Source organism: Barbus barbus, assembly GCF_936440315.1.
Source record: "Barbus barbus genome assembly, chromosome: 24".
Classification (NCBI taxonomy): Eukaryota; Metazoa; Chordata; class Actinopteri; order Cypriniformes; family Cyprinidae; genus Barbus; species Barbus barbus.
Genome location: NC_136752.1, coordinates 22,852,170 through 22,871,570, shown reverse-complemented (window position 1 = coordinate 22,871,570; position 19,401 = coordinate 22,852,170). Strand labels below are relative to the sequence as shown.

Below are 19,401 nucleotides of genomic sequence, written 5' to 3'. Positions count from 1 at the left end.
CTGCAATGATTTTGTGTATCTTTGTAGCATTTTAATTTAGAATTAATTTAGAATAGAATTTTAATATATTAAAGGGGTGGTTGACTTTTTTCTAGGCTTGATTGTGTTAATGGGGTGCAGTCTAACGTTTTTTTAAAAACGTATTATTTTTCACATAATTCACATTTTTTCTACACCGCTCTGTCCCTTCTCTGATGAACGCTCCAATTATTTCCTGGTTTTATGAAGCCCCTCCCTCAGAAATACGCAATGGGCTCAGATTGGTCTCTGCTGCGCGTCTGAACGTCCTGCCCCTCACCTCAGAGGCATGTGCTCCGGTTGTATTGTAAACAATGGCGTCGTCTATATTGCTTATCAGTTTGAGCCCGATTGAGATGCAGAGGATATTAGTGAAGAGGATCACACAGAACCTGTGCAAGCACGGCTCTTAATGGTATGTTTGTTGGTTGTTGTCTCATACTTTTAGATACGCTGTGATTTGTAAATGCTACTGCTTCTGTTAGCTTTTAATATACGGTTTTATCCTTATTAAAGCTTTAATACAGCACGGTAATCGAATACGCATCCATGTATAACACTTCTCATAGCTATGTGAAAATAAGTGTATAATTGGAACAGGTCAATGCAGAGTGTGTGCAGGGCAGAGCGACGCGAGGAACTGGATTGAGAACCGCTGCTTTAGATCATTGATTTTGAAACTTGTGAATCCATTATAATCGTTTGAAGACAGAATCATGATTCATATATGAATAGATTTTTACGTGCACCTCTAGTTTTCTCTTCCTCTTCTCTAAAGCGGCACAGCATGGCCTTGCCCCCTTTGCTGGATGTTCCCGGGGGCTGGGTTTATCTGGGTTTGTTGCATCACAAACCCAGTAAGTAACTCGTTGTAGTCCCTATGAGCCATTTTTGAAGGCATAAACTGCCATAATTTTAAAAGACAATATCTCCGTTTGCATTGAACTTTCAGCTTCGTAACTTTGCAGATATTGTTTACTGTATGCTCAAACAGCAACATTAAACACCAACTAATGTTAAAAAAGTGAAATCGCAATCAAACACTCCTTTAATCCTAACATACTAAATTTAAATACATTTAAGTCATCCTGCGGCTCCCTTGGAGGCATTCTGAGGCACTCTACATTGTAAACAATTCTTTTTTTGAAGCTGTAAATAAAAAAGCTTATTGGATTATGTTTTATAGGAAAATACTATTTCAGTCTTTCTACTTTAAAATGTTATGGTTAATTGATTGCCATTTCTCGGTAGTTAATTGTGAGGTTTACTAGGAACATCTGAGAAAATGAAAATGGTTCCTACACCAAATGTTTTTTTCAGTGTAGTTGAGAACTACTGCGCTAGTTTAAACCTATGGTTAGCAATTTGTTCAAGTTCCCCAGTCTAAATACAAACAATAGTTATAGTGATGCTAACAAACACTTTCAATAAAATGAATCCTCATTTCAAACTTAAAAATACTGTTTCACTTCATTTGACAGAAGTTAAATGTGAAAGCCACATCATGTTGTTTCTAAACCTCCTTTTAAACCCTTTTTTTTCTGAAAGTAAACTGGACTTGTAAACAAATAATTTCAGAATTCTCTTTAAACATGGTGCTCAAAGCCCAAAAGGTGCTGGACCAAACCTCTGTCCTCATTTAGCAGAATAGTTCTAATAAAAGCCCTTCTGCTTCTCTTCACATACTTAATAGGCTCTGTAGGGTCAGCTCTCTTGGCTCGCTTTTCAGCTGATAGTTGCTCCCATTTAAAATGTAAACTCCAGTCAAATCCTGCAGCAGAGATAGAGAAAGAGAAGGAGGGAGATCAATGAAGATCTTTTTGCTCTAATTTCTTGTAACTTTAATTTTTATAAGTCATAATTATACACCGCAGCGGTGGTGATAATTAAAGTGCACTGCTGATGATAGGCCAATGTTTTCATCACAGCTATTTGTTAGATTTGTTTCTATGTGACACTGCTGATTGGGGACTGTGACCGGCGCCCTTTGATGTCAGCGTTGGGACAGCGAATGAAGGATTATAATTGCAGTTTTTACCTCCTCGCAAGTCTGAGGAAGCGGCGACATAGGCAAACGTGTCCATATTAATGATGTCAATCACAGGGCTGGCGACACAGGTCGGGTCCTGAAAAATTAAAATATTACAAAATGAGACAAAAGAACACAAGAGATTTAATAAAGAATTTGAATGTTCAGCTTGATTTCACAACAAAGGAGGTGGAAAATCAGCAAGCGCTGGGATTATCTGTGTTACTAAGAGCAAGTGAATCTGCACACACTCTCATCCAACATCATTACACCAGATGCTCTGACCTCATCGCTCAACTCTCTCATGCCTCACAATACTGTCCTGCTGAAAGAAAAGAATACTTGAGATGTGTCAGCACTACTGGCTTTACTTCAAATTGCTTATGAAATGCATTTTGAAAAAATGTGATTTTGTGAATTTTGTTCTGGGTAAAAAAAAAAAAAAATCACTTTTGAGTTAATGATTGTGAATAAAGTCACCATTTTTTTGTAGTAAAAAAACCTTTTAATTTTTTTTTTATATGTGCTGCTAGCAGTTTTATATGCACAAAAGTATTTGAAAGGTTTTTAAATTGATTTTGTTGAAATATGCTGCTAAAATACGTTAAATAACAGTTCTGCTAGCAGACAGAACAAAGCATCAGGATATTCATGCATGTGCTTGGCAAGTGGTGCTGCTTTCAGTGCCACCTCCGTTCTGCCTCCTGACTCTCTTCTATTGAAAATTAACTGAAAAAGGAGACAGTTGCACAGAATCCAGGTAGAAATGCTCAATAGACTATTGACACAATATGAATAAGTATAAAATTGTACCTCTTTGACCCTCTGCAGTAGTGGAGGCAGCCAATCTTTGTTGACCTCACAGTGACTGTCCAGAAAGGTCAGGATCCCGGTTCCTGCAGCGTCTGCCCCTCGAACCCTGGACCGAATCAGTCCTGCGACACACACGCGCACACACATAGATCAGGGACACTGGAGAATTCACTGTCCATCAGAGCTGCACATTACATCTGTTGAGAAGCCTGTTAACTGACAAATACTCTCATCTCAACAATCTCATTCACAGAAAAAGATATGAGAAGAGCCATATAATCTGATTAGTTGAAGGGACAATTAAAGCCTTATGGTTATTATCGAATCAGAGCAAGAAGCTTTTCCATAAAGCCAAGGCTGTTAAATTGGTAGAGCCTGACTGAGGATGCATAATAATTGTAAACGTGCAAGACTCGTGCAAAGTTTCACGCTGCATGGCAACTTCAGCCAATTAAAAATCCCATTTCATCCTCAATAAAGCTGTATTTTCCAGATGGGTGAGCGCACACTCTACAGAGTTGTTGAGAGCAGGCTGTGTTTGTGTGTACGTGCATATTGGGCCAGTGTGGCCCCTCTGTGTATGCGCTGGGCAGATGGAGAAGGAAAGAGAGAGCGAGAAAAACAGACAATGAAAGAGAGAGAGAGAGAGAGTGAGTGAATGGCAGAGATTACATTCACCTACAGCTAATAGAGTTAACATAGCAGAACCGCACACCCTGTTTGTAGCTCCGGGACGACAATAGGGTTTAAATGCCTTAAACCTTTTAACAATTTTCTCTTGTACAGAGTTGGCTGCACAGGGGTTTTATGCATTAATCAATGCTGTCTAAGCGACAATGTGTGACAGTGTGTAATGGAACCTCGGAGCGCTGGAATAAACAGGGAGGGGGCAGCGACTGGATGATCATTACTAATAAGAACTTTGAATGTTTCCTGGCAATGATGACTGAATATTACATTATTATTCTTATTAATGTTATCATTATTATTGCTGCTTGCTCATACTTTGGTTCAGGGAAAGCCCTGATAATAAACTTTTGTGCATAACTAGCCAGGGATGTGACTGATTAGCTTATTTGCAGCTTATTTAGAAGAGCTGTGCTATTACTTTTCTAAGTGATTGGACTTGATGAAATTAGCAAATAAATCCAACAGACTTAAAATGAGGGAAGGAATCAAGCCTTATCTAGGGAACACTATATCATAGAGACTTTCATAGGGGACTTTTGTCCACCTAGCAAACCCTCAGAACCAGTGTTGTTACCTATTAAAAATTGTTCATGGTAATTAAAATAAATCTGGAATAAAATGAAATACAAATATTAGAAGAAAAAACTTGAACTTAAAAATGCTGCCTTGGCAGCTAATAAGAAAGGAAATAATTCAAAATAAAATTAAAGCTACATATCATTTTTTTTAAATATAACAAATTACTAAAACTTGAACAAAAACCCCCTGAAAATATAACAATAATGAAAAAGCTCAAAATACTCAAAATATTAATAAATATCATAATAATATACAAGTAGCAACACCCTGTATCCATCTATAACACTGTGGAGAGTTGTATTGTTGCATCACGTATTGTTGGGTTTTGAATGAGGAAGCCTTACTCATATTACCTTCAGAATGTATGAAAATATAGTTATTAACGTCTGAATGCATTTCGGCCCAGTGACATTAAAAGCATGGTGCTAATAAACTAAATGAGAAATTGAAATCCAAATTGGACATGGAAATTTATGTAAAGCTTGACCTGCTTAATTTACCCAAAAGGTAACCAGCCATAAAGATGACTTAACCTTTCAACATCCATAATGTTGTTTAACCATGCTAATGGGATTTCATTAAATATTAAGTGGATATTTTAACCAGTCAATCTCTAAGGGCTCAGACAGCCATTCCAAACAACAGCGAGCATAAAATCTGCCACAGGCTGTACAGCAGTGGCAAAATCAATATTTACTATAACGGTTTAAGACCAATGTTTTCAGTTAGATGCACACCAAAATGCTCTGCTTACAAATGGATTTTTAAATGTTTATTTTTTATCACGAGTGTAAATCTATGTGTATGAGAGCTGTTTGCAAACTAATCCATGCTCCATCACCCTCTAGATTCAATATATCTGTTCATCCAAATGGAAAGATACGGATGACAGTACGAGTGTGTGGCAGCAAAACTGTATCTGCTCTGTTTTCCACCTGTGCAACCGGTACATGGAAGGAAGTGTGAAACACTGGCCAGAGTTTCAGTCAATGTGCAGTAATCTTCCCGAGTCTGTTCACCGCCACCCTCCCAGTAACGCACCACCTGCTGTTAAAACACTCACCAGCACACAGGCGAAAAGCAAACAGCTGCTTTTAGAGTCTGGATGGTATTAGAAACGTACTCGGTTACTATCGTAACCTCGGTTCCCTGAGATACGGAACGAGTACTGCGTCTTGCTAAAGACGCTATGGGAAAAAGCCTTTTTTCTCCTTTACTGAAGCCTTATTCAATCACGCAGTGAAACTGCACGATCATTGGTTTGTGCAGTGTGATAAAACGAACCAATGTGTCGGCAGCGGAGCTGCACGAGCCTATGGCGACGGAGCCCGCCAGATCCCGCCAGAATGGGCGGGGTTATCTGGCTATATAATCAGCCGTCTCGCCATAGGATCCTCAGGTTTACTTCGACTGAAGCGACGACTGAGTCGTGCAGCTACCTGGCACGGCAAAGTACGCAGTACTCGTTCCGTATCTCAGGGAACCGAGGTTACGATAGTAACCGAGTACGTTCCCTATCGATACTCCACTCGTACTGCGTCTTGCTAAAGACGCTATGGGAACACAATTCAATCACGCCGTGCTATGGTAGAGGAACGACTGTGTAAAATATCTCCATAAGCATTACATGCTCAGAGGGAAGTATAATAGTATACTCGGGCTAAAGCGAGCTGAGCTCATAGAGGTCACGCTCGGCCCGGGTCATTCCATGTATTCCTCGCATACTCAGCACTTTCAGGGCTGAGATATGTAAGGAACCCATCAGAGAGCTTGAGTGCCCATGCAGTCAAGAGATCTCCGTTAGGGATGTTCCCACAACATAAGTCATACTCATCTAAGCAGATAGGACCTTGGCCTGTAAGGTCGGTACATCCAACTTATAAAACTTTGCAAATGTGGACGGCGAGGCCCAGCCGGCCGCCACACAAATGTCTGTAATGGACACACCGCTAGACCAGGCCCACGACGAGGCAATGCCTCTAGTCGAATGGGCTCGTACTCCAATGGGGCATTGAAGGCCCAAGGAAGAGTAAGCCAGCGTAACATCATCCACTATCCACTTAGAGAGTCTCTGCTTCGTGACCGGAAGCCCCTTGGCGCGGTTACCGAAGCTAACAAAGAGCTGTTCCGTGCGCCTGAAGGAGGCGGAACGCTCAAAGTAGATCCGTAGGGCTCTAACAGGGCATAACAGAATGAACTCCCGGTCCTCCTCAGAGGGAGGAAGCGCGGAGAGTGTGATGACCTGAGCTCTGAACGGAGTGGAAAGTACCTTAGGTACGTATCCATGCCTTGGTTTTAGGACGACCTTGGAGTCGTTTGGCCCAAATTCCAGGCAGGCAGGGCTCACAGAGAGCGCCTGCAGGTCTCCTACTCGCTTGACTGACGCTAGTGCTAGTAGCAAAGCAGTCTTCAGCGACAGCGACCGAAGGTTCGTAGACTGGAGCGGCTCAAAAGGAGGGCCCCTCAGGGCCCTCAGCACAGTGGGTAAGTCCCACGTAGGGACAGTAAGGGGCCGAGGCGGATTCAGCCTCTTGGCACCCCTTAGAAAGCGGACGATAACATTGTCCCTGCCCACTGATTGGCCCGCGATAGGGGCGTGGAAGGCCGCTATAGCCGATACGAACACCCTGAGTGTGGAGGGAGAGCGTCCTTTATCCAGCAGTTCCTGCAGGAAGGACAGAATCACCGCCAACTCAGATGTAGGGGGGTCCTCACCGCGGTTTAGACACCATTCGGAGAAAACCGCCCATTTAAGGGCATAGAGGCGTCTCGTAGACGGGGCTCTAGCCTCAGAAATGGTATTTAGCACTCGCTCTGGGAGGCTGGTAGGCTCCCGTTGAGCGGCCAGAGGTGAAGCGCCCACAGTTCGGGACGAGGGTGCCACAATAAACCGTTCGCCTGAGAGAGGAGGTCTCGTCTCAGGGGCACGGGCCAGGGGGCTGCGGTTAGCAGCTGGGTCAGCTCTGACATCCAAGGCTGGTTCTCCCACAGGGGGGCCACCAACAAGACCTTGTGTCGTTGTTCCCTGATTCGCCTGATGACCTGAGGAATCAGAGCGATCGGAGGGAATGCATAGAGGAGGAGGTTGGGCCAGTCGTGGGCCAACGCGTCCTTGACCTTCGAATAATAGGCTGGGCAGTGAGAGTTGTCTTTGGAGGCGAAAAGGTCTACCTCGGCCTTGCCAAAGATTCTCCAGATCATTCGAACCGTCTGCGGGTGGAGCATCCACTCTTCTGAGGGGACGTTGCTCCGTGATAACATATCCGCTCCTTGGTTCAATCTGCCCGGCAAATGTGCTGCTCTCAGCGAGCGCAAGTTGAGCTGAGCCCACTCCAGAAGTCGCTCTACCATAAGGAAGAGGCGCTTCGAGGAGAGACCTCCCTGGTGATTTACGTAGGACACCACTGACATGTTGTCTGAGCGGATCAGCACATGTCGTCCCCTTAGCTCTGGCAGGAAAAACTGGCAGGCTCGACACACTGCTAGCATTTCTAAGCAGTTGATGTGGAGGTTCTGCTCCGCCTTCGACCAAAGGTCGGTTTGCCTTCGCACAGCGCCCCCAACCCATGTTGGAGGCGTCTGTTGTGACAACTTTCCTGCTGCAGACCATCCCTATGGCCACACCCTTTCTGAACCATCGTGGGTTCTTCCAGGGGACCAGGGCTGTTACACAGGCCTGGCTCACCCTGATATGTAGGCGATCATGTCGCCATGCGTGGGGTGGAACCCGTGGTTTCAACCAGCGCTGAAGGGGCCGCATGCGAAGCAGGCCCAACTGTAGCACCGGCGATGCTGTGGCCATGAGGCCCAGCATCCTCTGAAACGCTTTGACGGGGCGAGCGGTGCCGCTCTGGAAGGAGGCTGCGAGCTTTTAAATGGTCAGAGCGCGTTCCGGCGCTAGCACAGCTCTCATCTGAGCTGAGTCCAAAACTGTTCCCAGAAACGACACCCGTCGGCTGGGAAACAGCGCGCTCTTGGCAAAATTGACCCTGAGCCCCAGGCATTCTAGGTGGCTGAGGAGGAGGGCTCTGTGTGAGAGTAGTTGTACCTCTGACTGGGCCAGAATGAGCCAGTCGTCGAGGTAATTGAGAATGCGGATTCCCATCTGCCTGAGAGGGGAAAGAGCCGCGTCCATGCACTTCGTAAAAGTGCGTGGGGCCAGGGACAGTCCAAAGGAAAGGACCGTGTACTGATAAGCCACTCCCTCAAAGGTGAATCTCAAGAATCGTCTGTGATGGGGGGGCTATCTGGACGTGAAAGTATGCGTCTTTCAGGTCCAGGGAACAGAACCAGTCCTCTGAGCGAATTTGCGAGAGGATCTGCTTCAGTGTGATCATCCTGAACGACCTCCTCACGAGGGCGCGATTCAGGCGTCTGAGATCGAGGATGGGCCGGAGGCCGCCATCCTTCTTGGGAACGAGGAAGTAATGGCTGTAAAAGCCTGATTCGCTCTGAGCTGGAGGAACCATTTCTATGGCTCCTTTTTTCAACAGCATCATCATTTCTGAACGTAGAACGTGAGCGTTCTAGCCGTCTACAGAAGAGGAGACCACGCCGCTGAAGCGCGGGGGTCTGCGAGCGAATTGGAGTGAGTAACCTCGTTCTATTATCCGTATAACCCATTCTGACACTCCGGGGATGGCCCTCCAGGCCTTGGCCCGCGTGGCAAGGGGCTGGATAAACTCGAGTGGCAGGCCGCCAAGCGGGGACCTGAAGCTCGTGATAAGAGGGAGAGGAATGTGCTCCCTTTTGAAAATGTTTGTGTCTTATTTCCTTGCTATAACAGCGATCAGTTGTGTGGGCGCTTTTTGAAAGGGCCCAGTGTTCACAACAGTATTTACCACAAACTCATTGCCATCGGCACCCGGAGCTAAACGGGGTGTTTGGAGGCATGACAGAGGCCATTTGGGCCGTGGGCACAGCCCAGAAGCGTCAGGAGTCTGAAGCTGTCAGTTATAATCATAGTGACAACTTGCTTTCGATCTGCCTAAAAGGATCAACCACTCTTAGAAGAGGGGTATTAATTACCATTGTGTAAACACACCAGCAGATCAAAAGTGCCGCGCGCATCCTCTCAGATCCGCTCGTAGCGGACGAGGGGAGGGGCCATCTTCACTGAAGAAGGCGAGCCGAGATCAAAGAGTGAAACGCGGGGCTGCCCTGGCGTAAATTCACTCAAGCTTGATCGCGCGAACCCTGGAGCTTGCAGTTTCTTCCCCGAGATAACTGGGAGAGTAGAAACACTAGAGCAGGGGAGGCGTGGCCACCTTCATTGAAGAAAGGGACCGTGAGCGCGGCAGGGACAGACTGAAGCTTTCATAATGAAAGTAGCGCTGGCAGATCAAAGAGCTGCAAGAGGCGCTAATACTTAGTGTAAACACACTGGCAGATCAAAGACTGTATGCAGAGTGAAAAACGCGGGGCTATGCCGGCGCGAAAAATCACTCAAGCCTTTTTTTTTTTTTTTTTTTTTTATCCGTCTCCTTCTCCGAGGTGACTGGGAGAAGAGAAACGCGAGAGTCGGGGCCGCCCAGTGCAGCATGTTACAATGTGCACAGAAGGATTGAGCCACTCAATGTAATGAGGCGCGCTAATCCACACGCGCTGGCAGATCAAAGCGCTGTATGCAGAGTGAAACACACGGGGCTATGCCGGCGCGAAAAATCACTCAAGCCTGAACGCCCAGCCATGCGATTTTACCGTCTTTTTCTCCGAGGTGACTGGGAGAAAATAAACGTGAGTGGGTGGCCGCCCAGCGCAGCATTTTACAATGCGCGCAGAAGGATTGAGCCACTCAATGTAATGAGGCGCGCTAATCCACACGCGCTGGCAGATCAAAGCGCTGTATGCAGAGTGAAACACACGGGGCTAAGCCGGCGCGAAAAATCACTCAACCTGATTGCTCAGCCTCACTCGCTGTTCCTGTCTCCGAGGTGACTGGGAGAAGAGAAGGGGGGAGGCGGGGCCTGCTACATAGAGGACCGCGAGCAAATCAGAGTAAAGCCCGGCTTTCGGTGAAAGCAGGCTGCCTGTGTGAGCGCAGTCTCAGTGACGCACACACATAACTTTCCACTCCGGTCCGCCAAAGAGAATAGAGCCGCCCAATGAAGGAGGAGCTCTGATTCTCACGTGTGAACACCGGCGGATCCGAGCGCTGCAGGAAGCTCCGTGGCTCTGATGTTTCATTCTCCGAGCTTTGCTGAGAGAGGGGAAACGGGGAGAGCGGAGCTGCCTCCACAGAGACGGACAGCGAGCGGGAAGAGCGAGACTCATACTCGAACGAGCTGTCTCAGTAAGCGCGCAGTCAGTGCGTGGGCGAGACCCAGACAGGCGGCACGCGCTCACTGCTCTTTTGCATCGTGCAGGATCCCCTGCACGAGCCACACTCGCTGTTGCGGCATTTGCAACAACGCCGATAAATATGCATTTTTATAGCACTCACCGGATGGCGGCAGCGAACAGACCGGGGCTTCTGCGGGGCTGGAGCGCGGTGAAAGCGGCGTCTCAGCTGGCAGGAGGTCTCTGGCTCAGCTGCGAGGCGTGTCAACGGCGAGGCGGCTTCTTGGGATCAGCGAAGGCGAGATGTCGTCGCTGAAGGAGAAGAAATCTGAGGATCCTATGGCGAGACGGCTGATTATATAGCCAGATAACCCCGCCCATTCTGGCGGGATCTGGCGGGCTCCGTCGCCATAGGCTCGTGCAGCTCCGCTGCCGACACATTGGTTCGTTTTATCACACTGCACAAACCAATGATCGTGCAGTTTCACTGCGTGATTGAATAAGGCTTCAGTAAAGGAGAAAAAAGGCTTTTTCCCATAGCGTCTTTAGCAAGACGCAGTACGAGTGGAGTATCGATAGGGAACAGGCGTGTTGCCAGCCCAAAACGAAATATTTAATTCATAGGGAGAGGGAGAGAGTGACAGAGACGTCATCACTGGCCTACCTTCTCTGCGTTTATTGCGAAGACACTTTACTTTGGGCAACTTGGTGAGAAGAAGGCAGTCATTTGCTGAAAGTAAAAAAAAAATATTCAAATGTATTTATTTATTTAAAATATTTATGACATTAGAATATGAATTTTTACTTTTTCTAACATATAATTCAAATATGCTATAATGCACAGTACTCACAATCTTCGCTGAAATCGTCTACCAGTATGATTTCATGGATCAGATGCACAGGAGTTCGATTCAACACACTGAAGAGAAACAGAATTAAAACTGTTAGAACTGCTGTACAGCAAAATAAAGCCCGTAATGAATGTTTTTATAGGCTATAAAACAATAAAATTGATCTTTTTTTAGGTCTATTTCAAAATATGAAGTAAAAATCATGTTTTGTGCATTAATATGCCCTTTAATAAATCATTGGAGAATGTGAGCTAAAATGAGAGTCCTACAACATTTAGATGCAATGAAAGCTTGCCTATCAAATTTCAAAATGTTGCACTCGACATATTCTAGTCTGGCATTATAGTTTGGGAAAAGTTCAACAAGTGAATGTGTACAAGTTTATGTCACAGTAAAACTAATAAAGTAAAAAAAAAAAAATGACTCATCAGAATGAGATCAACTGCTGGATTAAACCGTGTCGGCATCACAATTCAAGGCTTATTATTCCTCACAGCGCACCTTCTTCCAAAAACAAAAAGTAGCCGAGGTGAACTTGAATCTTTCTACAGAGGTGACGTGAGCGTTTACATGTTCGCGCGTCTCAAGCCTGGTTTCGGGTGGATGATTATCTTATAGCACGCGATGTGCGTGGGCATGATCACATTATAGGTGAGCTCAGACTGGAAAGACTGGACCTCGCGTTGGTCTTATACAGATTATTTTATCAGAAAATATTTGTTTTCGACATGACGTCATTTAAAGGGGTCATATGATGCGATTTCAAGTTTTCCTTTCTCTTTGGAGTGTTACAAGCTGTTTGTGCATAGATAAGAAGTTGCAAAGGCTAAAGTCTCAAAACCAAAGAGATATTCTTTATAAAAGTTAAGACTCGACAACGCCCTTCTAAAACGGCTCATTCAAACACGCCCCCACATGCCTACATCATGGTGTGGGAAGATTTGCAAAACACCGACCAAATGTATATGCAAAGAAAGAAGGCAGAACTATTATTCTCACTGTAGTATTGTTGCTGACGCCGGCGCCATGTCCTGGAGATGCAGTGTTTCGTTGTGAAAGCAAAAGTAATTTGTTTGGGCTTCCAAAAGAGGACACAACTAGAAATTAGTGGTTAAGTTGTATTTACAACACTATTCCAGAACAGTTCAATCCAAATATTAGTGTGTGCAGCGCATTTTACGGAGGACTATTTCCTGAACCTGGGAGTAGCCTGCCAGCTATGCACAAAGGCTGTTTCTATAAAGTGGGGCAATTCCAACTTTGCAAGGACATTCTGGCTCACAGCCTGTAAGTACATTTTCATATTTAAAGAATTTGCCACTGATGATTCAAACGCAAGTTTTGAGCTGTGTTGAGTAGTTCTTGTTGTTTGTTGTTTCTCTGATCACAAATGCAGACATGGTAATGTTTACACGCCGCAATGCAACACAACGCGTAAAAAGACAGTATAAGTCATTATAATCAGTAAATTATGTCCCCACTGGATGCAACAAATACCTCATTTATAAATGGGTTTTATTGTTTTTGTGTCTTCGCTCCAGGACACGGCATCACAATACGATAAGGGGCGTAACATTTCCATCTAACGCTTGAGGTATTCAGCCAATCACAAGGCACTGGATGGTCAAACGGTGAGCTTTGTAAAAATCGATATTCACGGAGACTGAGAATGCAGAAAGCACACTTTATTTATCTCTTTGGTTTGGTTTTATTTTGCAAAACCAAAAAAAAAAAAGAGAAAAGTTTTGTTGATATTGGGAGTGAATCAGGGTATACAAATAATAGACCTACTTATGTATTTTTTTCAGTCAATATGAACCCTGCTGAAAAAACAATAGAACCATCACTGAAAATCCTAATAGTTTCCACTACAAATACCATTAGAATAGAAGGTGACCAATTACCAGTAGAGACCCACAGGGTCCATTAGAGTTTCCATTAAAACCAATACAAGTCCCATTATAACCAGTAAAACCATTACAAATTTTGTGATGGTGTCTATTTTTTTTCAGCAGGAAATTAATTAAAGAACAATGAGTTTCTCTTTGTAGTGTATTTTTTTAGGTTTGAAAAGTAAACTTGAAAGTAACTTGAATAGTATTCTGATTCCTTTTTTTAAATGCAGTAATCAGTAATGTAATCAAATTACAATTTTAAAGAAGTAATTAGTAATTTGCAGTGGATTACTTTTTTTAGTAACTTACCCAACACTGCTTACTAGCTACCAAAATTGAATAAAATTTAATTATTAATAATTAATTTGTTATACTTTTCAGCATCTTCAAACTATTAAATAATATAATGCATAATATTATAAAACAGTACCACAAAAAATGCGCTTACAAAAAGCCCAGAGATAAATAAGCAGTTATGTTGTTAGCCAGGTATGGAGGGTGACACTGGGGCTGCATTGTTGTGGAGTTGAAGAGCACAGACCTCCTCTAAACCTCTTTTCTTTGTCCTCACACTAGGTGACTGATTGCATTGCACTCACGCTCACAGGTATGTTTCCACATGTCTGAGTCAGTGAGACACATTCATCACAGTTCTCCCCTGTACAGCACATGTGCACAGATACAAACGCTCACATAAACACAAGTAAACACAGGCACAATTCAAAATCACTTTGCATCTCTACAGAGCTGTAGGATCCTCATATTTCACTCAATCACTTCGCAAAAAACCTTTCTTGCCTCAAGCAGAAATAGAAAATGTAGTGCCAAGAAAGTGTAAAGTTCTCAAACAGGGAATTTTTAACAATCAAAACATTTTACATATACTACTAGGAATTAAATGCTTTTCATTGAGACATTTTTGCTTTCAAGTGACAGTTACTTTGCATGCTGATTTATTTTGATTTAAGTTTTCATTTGGAATACTGTCCCTCTTATCGTTTTACACCTGCTCAAAGACTAATTATAAATCAAAGCACTTTTAACACCAATTTCTGCTGCTGTTTCCTATCAGTGCTGTACTAACTGTGAAAGTGAAGTCTATTGATCAGTTTATTGATTTTTGGTTTTGTAGGTGGCTTTGTAGGAGCAGGGTAGAGCATTGGCTTCGATGCCCATCTGAAGCTTTGAAGTCTATCCAAACCATAAAACCGGGTCAGAAAACAGAAAATGTGGATCTGAATTGTGCTGTATTTGGTAAAACACAGTTGATGAAAAATGTTACTACGTCAAAGCAGTTTTACATCAGCACATTTACATCGACCGATATTGATTTTTTTATAACCGATACTGATACCAATTATTGCATGCTTATGTGCCCGATAACCGATATGTATTTACTGTTATAAAGTAAATAAATAACTGAGTGAAGTAAGTCCATACTTCACTTTGTTTTTTCCTCCTTTCAGTCATCTTAAAAAAAGGCTGAAAATGAACAGTCTTTCATGTTAAATTTAATCTTTATATTACAACAATAAAAACATTTTTTTTATAAAAAGCATCAGCGGCAACACTGATTTTAACAATAAGCAAAATAAATGTAGAGTGTTTCATTTTCAAATGGAGAAAATAAATAAAAGGACAGGAGTCATATCAACTTCATTTTAAACTGCAGTTTTAGGTTTATAAGTTGTTTAGTAGGCTAATGAGTGAAGAATATTTACTGGATAATGTTAATTCACTGAATATTGAAATATAAGAAACAACACATCGTATTTTATTGCATTTCTCAACTGGTATGTTATATCAGAGTTTTTAATATGTTTTTGTAATTCTAGATTATGAAATGCCTGCTGACAGTGCGGTTTATCTATGCATTTACACAGAACTATACTCAAACTGCGATCACTCGCGGAGATAATCGCGGAGTGCGTTTATGAAAGCGGCTTTGCGAGAATAATGATGAGCATATACAACAGAGAGAGAATTAAATTCAGTGCTTTTATTTCCAACATGCGCTCATGTATGGCTATATTATTTCATTCATGCAAAGTTATGTCTTTATTTGGAGAGGCCTTGACGGATTAGCCTACGTGACTCTGACTTCACGAGACTAATGATGAGTATATCAGAGAGAGAATTAAATTCAGCGCTTTTATTTCCAACATGCGCTCATTCGTGGCTGCCTATTATTTAATTCAGGCAAAGTTGTGTCTTTATTGGGACAGACTGACAGATTATTTTATGTGACTCCGTGAGTTTGTCTCTATTCTTAGAGCCAAGCTGTATAAACTGCATATCAGGCATTTATGTAATAGATCTAATTTGTGCATTAATGGCTGTTATGTTAAATAAAGTTTACTAACTACAGCATATCAAGTACCCGTGTACGCCGTTGTTGTTGTACCGTCTCCCCTCAGACACGCTGCAATGGCGATTCTATGCGCAATTCTCAAAACACCCACAAAATGGCGGTGTTTATCGGTGAATCCGATATTACAAAACCGATATCTGATAATCGTAAAATGCTTAAATATCGGGAAAATATTGGTAAATTGACATATCAGTCGATCTCTAAAAAATATACTGTAACTTTCAAAACTCAAAACTTCCTTCTGAGTCCCAAAAAGGCCATTTAATCCAAAAGTTGTTCAAATGGATTTTTCTGAACTAACAATTTAAATGGACAAGTGGAAGGAAAAAAAAAGATATGACACGACCCCAGTAATTTATTGCCATATATATGATATAAAGTGTTTCCTTAATTGATTTTATAAAACGGTGGCAGCAGCTATATAATAAAGACATCAATAAATTAAACATTCTGAATAAATAATTTTTCAACAACAATTTAGCATAAACTCTCTGCTGCCTTCGGATGCAAATAATGCAACATAGCAGCTTGCCATCCATCACACTGACACAAGAATGTTAAAAGTTTCTTCAAGGCCCTTCTGGCAAATCAATTCACGTCCTTTCTCATCCATTTCCTGAACTGCTTTTTTTTTTGTCTACAGTAGGAATTGCTCATCTTCAGACAGGAGGAAATAGTGCCTGTGTTGCATGGATGTCGCAAAGGTCTGTTCTGACCTCCCTATACCTGAGGGGTTAAGAAAAACAAACAGCCTCTCCACATACCTCCTCGCACATCTCTCTCATTCGCTCTCCTTTGCCTGATAAGTAGCCGCAAGGAGAGACTGAGGAAATGCTCCAAAAAGTTCTCTTCCACCTCTTAGGACTCCCCTGTAGTAATAACCTCTGTCAGCAGCAACACTCATCAAAAACTGCCTGGGGCCTACACTTCAAACCCACTCTGTGTAAATGCTTAGTCTATGAGAGCGTTCATGTGAAGAGATGTTTGTGTGCGTTCATGCGCATGAGAGATAGAGAATCCCCACATAGGGAAAAGGTCATAGAAAGATAAGGTTTAATACTGCTTTGCCATCAAGGTGTCTGTGCATATCTAGTCAGTCAACAGGATATTTTGACGTTATTATCAGAGCTGTTGTTAAATGGCTGGTAACTTTAACAAAGGTTCAGGGTTAAAGCAGGGCAGAAGTCATTTCTGCTGTATATACGGGAGCTGCCGTGACTAATGTGTGATGAGAGTAGTTCAGATTCCACACACTCCAGGGCGAAACACCTCACACCACATTCCTTCACTGCACCTGGATACTGTTAACGCTCCAAAAACAGTTTTTGACTTAATCTAACAAAAACATACCAAAATTAATTGAATTAAAAACTTTTAATTTTATTTAATTTAAGTTTTTAATTTTAATATTATAGTTACAATACAGAAAATGCATCAGTATTGCACTGACACTTCAGGTGCTTGAATCAATATATTTTTTATTCACAATTAATGTAACAGCAAGTAGTCTAAAAAAGAGTGAACTCAGACAATTGTGACGTAGGAATTTTGATGTGTATTTTATCATTGGGTATTTGGCAACACCCAGCCCTAATATTTCTAGAACCATTAAGAAAATGAAGCCTATCCAGGGCTCCAAACTGCGACTAAAATGGTCGCATTTGGGACCAAAAATATTAATTTGCGAGTGAAGTTTTTGCTGAGGTCGCCACTGGCGACTATATATAATTTGCATGAAAGGACTTTTTTCCCGATTGTTTTGCGCTCACATCTTTTGTTATGTTCACGTATTAAACTTACATAAGACGATGCGCATCAAAGTTTTACTGGAAAAGAGTTTCAAACAGTCCTCGTCTCTGCCGCACACAGTCTGCTGAACGCAGTGAGAGAGACCTGAAAGGGCCTGTTTACACCTGGTCACTTCATGCATTTTCTCTGATCGGATATCTATATGATTTGTTAAAACGTTTCCCCATTTACACTTGGCCACATAAATGTGTCTTCGCAAAACGGATATAAATCCGTTCTTCAATTCCCGCTTCATATGCAAATATAACGGAGTTCACGTCAATGAAAGCAATGGATAATTTTATTAATTATCAGCTAATTTCAATATCACAGACCGCAACAAGAGAGTGCGCGGCATCAGCACTGGAAAGATAGGCTAGTCTCGCTACTTTTAATGAAGAAGATTGTGTGTTGAGCGTCTGCGACTTACTTTCAGGTTCATTCAGTTTGCGCGTCGCTTGCTTAAGAAATACTCCGCTACTCATCCGCGGTGATGCTTGTTGCATTGCGCTGTCATATCTGACTATAACATGCCATATAGCCTATAAAACGCTCTCACACATCTATTATTTTAATATTATGGGAGGAGTAAAATTACCATATGTGGTTTCAACAACCAGATGCATTTACACTTGTCCGGTTTCGCCCAGACCACCTCCTGAAGTGGTTCGAGCGATTGGATTTATATCCGTCTCGAAAGCGTTTCGGACGGCATTTACACCTGGTCTTTTCAGGATCAGATAGCTATCCGATCAGGAAAAAATGCATGAAGTGGCCAGGTGTAAACAGCCCCAAAGTGCAAGTGCAGAAAAGCCGTGTCTATTTCGTGCACAACTTGAACAAACTTCAACAGGTAAAGCTATCAGCTCTGTGCATACTGGCAATATCGTCAACAATTCTCATTTATAATCATTACTAATATGGCTTCTTCTTATCGAGATCTTAGTCTATATGCTGTGTTCTGTTAATGCATGGATTTCCTGTTATTTGAAGCGCACTTGCCATCCAGTAATCGCAAAAAGCTTTGTGCTGTCTTACTTTTTAATAAACAAAGTATCAGCTTTAAAATGCTACGAAATTCAAATTATGCGGTTTGGGTGCTCTTTAATGCGGACCACAAGCGCACACTTTCGGTAATATAAACACCAGTACCCCGCGTCCACACGGTCCGTGTATGCGTCCGGATCGCGCGAGCGGAGAGTATCGCACTTAATGCTCAGGCACGATCTCTTTAGCACCTCAGTTAAAGCAGCAAGTGAACCCATTATATATTTCGATGTACTACTATGAAATGAACATGATCAAAAGGTAGGCAATAAGAAAGCCTATAGTACAACTTACTGAAATGTTTTATGTAAAAGCTCATTCAGTGTTTCAAACTGAGGAAATGTATAAAGCTTGTAAACATTGCATTGTAATACATTTACCTCAGAATAACCACTCAGTGTCCATAAACTCATCAGTCAGCTAGAAAAATAACTATAAAGAGGAGCGTTTTGCTATATTTATGCGCTGTTGCATATTAATATTTTTACTTATTCTGTTGTACATGATTCAACTCCTCCTATAAAATTGCATTTTACTAATGAAGAAAAACAGACTGAATGTGTGAAAGACGTGACAACATTTATAGGATGCACTGCACTCAGTTGCCAAGTGATGCTTATGGTCCATGGTACAGATTCTGTGTAACGAACAATTCTTTGTGACTGTACATTTCAAGTTGTAAAAGACATTTAATTCACACATTAAGTGAACCTTAGTCCCCCGGTCGACCTGATCATCTACAAGATGGATTAAAATGCTGATAAAGCCTAGAAAAGAAAAGACATAAACACATGACAAAATTATTGAAATGTTAAAATAGGGGGGGGGGGGGGGGGGGGGGGGAATAAAATGATAATAATAAAATAAACCACTTTTATTCTGTGGCACCTAAAAAAATAATTTGGCGCCTAAGTTTTTCTTTTATAGGAGCCAATGGCTCCTTACTCGATTTTTTTGTGTGGAGCCCTGCTATCCATATGAACACTGAGATGATTTTGCATTGTGACATTATTTTCATAAAAATTTATAACAAACTCAGTT

General features: G+C 42.4%; 1 protein-coding gene across 1 annotated transcript in view; it reads right to left on the bottom strand.

Moving 5' to 3' along the window:
* LOC306843913 (polypeptide N-acetylgalactosaminyltransferase 14-like) overlaps positions 1–19,401 on the bottom strand; it is a 65,533-nt gene that overhangs the window by 25,761 nt on the left and 20,371 nt on the right. The window contains exons 4-8 of the mRNA XM_079375627.1: positions 11,260–11,327; positions 11,073–11,138; positions 2,861–2,982; positions 2,057–2,144; positions 1,705–1,789 (exon numbers count right to left, since the gene is read on the bottom strand). Coding sequence (XP_079231753.1) covers positions 1,705–1,789; positions 2,057–2,144; positions 2,861–2,982; positions 11,073–11,138; positions 11,260–11,327 — 429 coding nt within the window. The remainder of the gene's footprint in view (positions 1–1,704; positions 1,790–2,056; positions 2,145–2,860; positions 2,983–11,072; positions 11,139–11,259; positions 11,328–19,401) is intronic.